Consider the following 5,603-nt stretch of genomic DNA (forward strand, 5'->3'; position numbering starts at 1 on the left):
TCCATTTCTAATCTGGTGTGGAAGTACCAGCGCTACCACTTTATTATGGCCTACCATGAGAAGCCTGTCCTCCCTCCCCCCTTCATCCTCCTCTGCCATATCTGCTCCCTCTTCTGTGTGTGTAGAAAGAGGAAGAAGGAGCATACCTACGGACCAAGTACGACAGCACTACCGGCATTCTTTGGCAGAAACTGCATGTTGATTATTAAAAACATGCAGTAACAGTAACACTGTCTTCCTGTCTTTCAGAACTGTTTCTCACAGAGGAAGACCAAAAGAAGCTTCATGATTTTGAGGAGCAGTGTGTGGAGACGTACTTTCATAAAAAAGACGATCAGTTTCACTCGGGAAGTGAGGAGCGTATACGCGTTACCTCAGAAAGGTGAGATTGTTACTGGGCTTCTTTAAAGTTCCCTGTGAAGTTTTCTTGTAGATAAACAAAAGGTATGTTTATAGACAGTGTTACTCACCAAAATGTATCCTTGCGGTCTAACAAACGTGTGAGCATGTGCATCCTCATGCAAACGACACAAAACAGACCCACTTATAGCAAACTGCTCCAAATGTTGCCTTTTTTAAGGCTCAAAAGATTCTGTGATTAAAATTAAATAAAATGAGTAACATAGCCTACTCAATATACAGTAATTATGACATTTAACATTTCCCTAAATGACTAGACATGAGAAAAATCTGACATTAGGTCAGTGAATATGCCATGCTTGAGCATTGGTCATTTAATAAAAATTAAGAAATCTATCCTTTTACATTGTGTATTTAACAACTTAACATTAACAATAATGGGTAACACGAGCTGAGCTGTGGGTAACTGAAGTTACTGTTTGTCATTTCCAGGGTTGAGACCATGGGTATGCAGCTGAGGGAGGTTGGGAACAAGGTCAACTTTATTAAACGCTCTTTGCACACATTGGACTCCCAGATTGGCCATCTGCAGGACCTCTCAGCTCTAACTGTGGACACCCTAAAGACCCTCACTGCTCAGAGGGCGTCGGAGGCCAGCAAAGTCCACAATCAGATTACCAGGGAGCTCAGCCTCTCTAAGAATGTGGTCCCCAGCATCGGTCCTGTGGCAACAGACACTGGCCCCCACTCCAAATCCTCTGCGATAGGCAAACGCAGTGTGGGGGCCTTCTTTGGCTCGTCTTTTCCACTGGCAGGAGCCAACATCGCAGATTCTCTTTTTGGGATTGGTGTAGGGGGAGGGGCTGGGACAGAGAGTAGCCGGAGAGTCGGGAACATCCCTGAAGCAGGACTAGGGCTGGACCCAAACTTTAACCCAGCGTTGAGTCCAGAGAGGAGGGGGTTGTTTGGGCTTGTGCCCCTTTCTGCAGAGGCTGGTTCCTCAGGCAGTGTCGGCTCCAGTGTCTTTGTCCAAAGTGCTGTGGCCATTACCCCCCCAGAGCTGCGTCTCCGAGGCCGCTCTCTCACTCAGAGTAAGCTGACCCGTCCTCAAGAGCCGGGCCTTTCCGACTCCCCATCGAGCCTGCCCAGTGTACCCTCCTCAAGGGCTCAGTTCAACATGAGCTGCACCGCTTCCCAGCCCAGTGGCTCCAGTCATCCAGATCTCACGCTAGTTCGTCTTAACCAGCAGCCAGACAGCACCACTGTAGAGTTTGGGGCGTTTGTTGGTAAGTACGAGACTGAGGGTAAATCTGGTAGTGATGAGGAGGGTGAAAACTTTGTGTGTATCCTACTGTTATCATTGTCTCTAAGACTCTTTGCTGTGCTCAGCCTGCCCGCTTGCTTGCTTTCACTGCAAAGCCTGAGAACACAGATGGGGAAGAGAGAGAGGTGGGTTGGGGGTACCTGAAGGAGGCATTCTGCAACAACAAGGGCAGATCAGGCTCTCTAAGTAAACAAAGTTTACTTTAACACTAATGGCTACCCGGCTACTGAAACTGAATCCTAATTGGCTGACACCCACGGAAATATTGGCCTGCCAGGCTGAGCCCATCCCCTGCTGTGGCACCCAGGAGACCCCACAGAGGAATGACGAGAGAATAGAAAATGTTGGCACCAACTGCCCCTCCAATGCTTCTCCTATGAGGGTCATAGTCGGTCAGAAGTCTTGCTTGACCAGAAGAACACGGCACAAGAGCCAAACACAATGAGAGGTTTGAGTTTCAGTCTTAACTTAAGTTGAGGACTGTGTCTGTCTGGTGCTCGGGCCTGTCCATCTCCAGATCAGGATCCCAGTAGACCTTCAGCTGGTGCCTGCTCTTTTCCTTTCTATGTTCTGTCTGGGCGTCTTGTCTGACCTTGTATTCTCTGTTCCTGGGTGGTTCGGAGGTTTTCACATGTAATGTGACTGGAGCATAAATGGTTGAGGTTTTCAGCACTAACCGCGATTGATTTAAGGATTTGTTTGACAGGTGGAGGTGAGGAGTTCCTCATAAGAATCAGCTGTTTGAACTGTGATTATTTCTCCATTGGGGTTATAATGATGTCACCAGATTGGGAAGTGCATCTTTGAATCCTACACAGCAATTGTCTTAGATGTCACCATGGTATTAGGGATTGTTTTGCTGGAATGTTGTTACACAAGGCAAACATGAGTTACTACTTTATTTTGATAAAATCACAGAGTGACAAGGCAGCTTCACTGGGCCTGTTGGAGGTTGACAATATTTTCTTCTTTTCAGGACATAGAGACAGTTTGGACCTCCATCACTCCACACCCAAAGAGAGCTCCAGCAGACAGCAAAGTCCAGTCCTACAGACCAGATCGCAGGTGTGTATGTATGCATGATGTATGAACCATCATTTGGTTGTTCGGTGCAAGGACAGTACACTATATATATTTTTATCTCGGAAGAGCTGGTGGCGCAGACATTTTTTCCTTCATCCATGTGAATAATATTGACAGCCCAATGTTTTTAGCTGTTTGTTTAAAGTGTGTTCCTGTCATATTTGCCTTTTATGTAAACCGTTTATAGCTTATTGATGATCAGTCAACACACTTGTTTTAGAGGTCTTACAAGGAGATTTTGATGTGTAAGTAAAAAGTTGTCACTCCTTGGTACCTTGTGCCACCTCCTTTTTAAGCATTTATCATCATTTGTCACTTAGAGTCAAAATGTTTCACATCTAAATGAACCACATGGTTTGCCACAGGAAACAGATTAGAAGAGGTGGTAATACAAATGTTATCCAAACTTCAACTTGATGCAGGCTTTATTTGCTAAAAGGTGTGGTTATTTCCGCCAGGTGTCTAACCCGCAATAACTTAGCAGGTTTGATTTGAACGCATCAGCAACTGACTGACTTGTTGGGTTGTTGGTCTCTACTTTTCCCAGCATGTAAAAACTCATAGGGATTGATTAATTCACCTGTTGAGTTTAATCAGACCGATCATTATGCAGATTATCTTGTAATTAATGTAGTTACTATGTGATCTCTTTTCTATCTTTCTGCCATAGGCTCAGCCTGAAGGTCCTGATCACATCCGAGCAGTCAACTCCTACACCGGCTTCACAGAGTATGAAAGAACCCCGGTTCTCCTCCATCCTGACTCCTGTAAGCTCACAAAAATAACACAAATGATGCTAAGAAAATATCTGCAGGGGAAGATATTTTTAAATCTTAAGTTCATTGAAGCCCAAAAACCAACAGCAGCATCTGTTTCTTAAATGTTTAGTGTCTCTCTTAACACATTACGGTTGGGTATTGTTTATCGTGTTTGTGTAGCTCTGACAAAGAAGGACAGGAGCAGAGTGTCAGCTGAAGATATTCTCATTCGTGATGACCCCAGGCCTGCAGTTCTGGTAAGAAATGTATATGTGTGCTGAGTAAAACAAATAGATGTTAACTTTATTTATGCTGGTTTCTGTTTGCGTTTAACGAGTTCATCTTTCTCCTCCAGGAAAGAGTTCAGGTCAAATCAGCCCAAGCAAGCAGCCTGTAAGTTTCCTCCCACTGGGCAACAAAATACACACACACACAGAGGCTTCATTAACATATTAACTTTGCTTAGTCAATGAAGAAAGGACAGTAATGTAAATACATTTGTCACATGCAGGAAACAATTAATGTTTTGCTCAGACAATAGCCCGACCAAGATTGACCTGGGTTTCCCCCGTTGTCTGTCTTTCACTTTTAGCTTTTAGTTGTTGTTTGTTTAAATTCTCTTTTTTTTCACTAGATGGCCCTGCGGCCCTGCCCCAAAATCAGCCATAACTGCAAAAGATAACTTAGAATTGGGCGCCAAGATAGCTCTTGTGGTAGAGGTTTACTCCTCGACGCAGCGGGCCCAGGCCCTTTGCTGTATGTGATTCGCCCTCTCTCTCCGCTATCATTTCTTCAGCTGTCCTTTCAATAAAGGCCTAACAATGCCCCAAAAACTAATAGAAAAAAAATAGATAACTTAGAAATCTGTAACCTGTCAAAATGTGTTACTGCAGAGCCGTTCTACCTGCCGTAAATCTTTTTGCGACTTTGTGGGAAAATTTTGACCCGGGCAAAGGCCATAATAAAAACTATATAAAAATAATGTTCTTTTTACAGTTTGTCTCGTTTGATGTTACATGTCATTTATGATCATTATATAAAAAAATGACACAGTTTTAGAATCATTATAAAGTTACATACAGTAACTTTAAAGCCAGCTCTCCCGTATAGATACATTAACTAGACTGATATGGATTTCTGTTGTCCCTTGCTCTCTTTCAGACGAACTCCTGGGGAAGAAACACTAAATGGTAAGAAAGCTGGTCCAGCAGTATTTACACAGGCTCTGTTATCAAAGGAACCTATTCCCTTTCTTGGCATGCACTGTAATGTTGTGTGGTACCCTACATCCTGTAACACCTTTATCAAAAACATGTACCAAGGAAACTCGACAAGGAAAGGTTGATAGAATCCAAAGAAAATCTTGGGTAGATGGGGAATATCAAAACTGTATCTAAAATATTTAAAACCCTGTACCTTCAGATATTACATTAGATGATCTTTCAGTTGAAATAGATAACCCAAAGTCATTATGGAATTGTGTTTAGGGATAATCATAAAAAAAAGGATTGTACTTGATGTATGCCTACTCATGTTTCTGGGCGAAAGCTTCACTATGCTTTTCTTCTTCTGTGGTTACAGCTGCAGTTTCTCTCTACACACCGCGACACACCCACCTGGGAGCCAGAAAGGACTGTGAGTAACCCAAACATAAAAAGGAAAATAGTCTATCAATAAACTGGTGATAATAAGACTGCCCTGGTTGAAATTGTATTTGCAGAGATAACTGAAAAAACTGTAAATGTCCAAGAAATTTAAACAAGTAAATGCAAATCAATTTTGTGAAATCTTTACCTGGCAACAGAACTGACTTGGTGAAAGTAAAACTGTTGCGTCAAGCTTGAGCTGTTGTTATTGTGAAATCGTACGGAGACTTCTACTGGTGGATGATGGAACAGCTCAGGGTGGTTTTGTTAAATGATTTGGTCCGAATGATTCTGTTGTAATTTCAACTGTCATGTTCAATAAATTACATCAACTCATTCTGTAAAAAGATAAACAGTTCTCTTCTTTTTCTCCATAGCTATTGGCTCACCTTTCAAGCCCATGGAAAGCTACCAGTACTCAGGTGAGCCATG

General features: G+C 42.9%; 1 protein-coding gene across 1 annotated transcript in view; it reads left to right on the forward strand.

Moving 5' to 3' along the window:
- Positions 1-5,603, forward strand: part of trpm7 (transient receptor potential cation channel, subfamily M, member 7) — a 30,722-nt gene that overhangs the window by 17,429 nt on the left and 7,690 nt on the right. Inside the window, exons 22-31 of the mRNA XM_034877871.1 lie at positions 7-157; positions 250-382; positions 853-1,646; positions 2,661-2,749; positions 3,438-3,534; positions 3,706-3,782; positions 3,881-3,918; positions 4,687-4,715; positions 5,107-5,160; positions 5,549-5,593. Of these exons, the coding sequence (XP_034733762.1) occupies positions 7-157; positions 250-382; positions 853-1,646; positions 2,661-2,749; positions 3,438-3,534; positions 3,706-3,782; positions 3,881-3,918; positions 4,687-4,715; positions 5,107-5,160; positions 5,549-5,593 (1,507 nt within the window). The remainder of the gene's footprint in view (positions 1-6; positions 158-249; positions 383-852; positions 1,647-2,660; positions 2,750-3,437; positions 3,535-3,705; positions 3,783-3,880; positions 3,919-4,686; positions 4,716-5,106; positions 5,161-5,548; positions 5,594-5,603) is intronic.

The sequence above is a fragment of the Etheostoma cragini genome, chromosome 1 (assembly GCF_013103735.1).
Source record: "Etheostoma cragini isolate CJK2018 chromosome 1, CSU_Ecrag_1.0, whole genome shotgun sequence".
NCBI lineage: Eukaryota > Metazoa > Chordata > Actinopteri > Perciformes > Percidae > Etheostoma > Etheostoma cragini.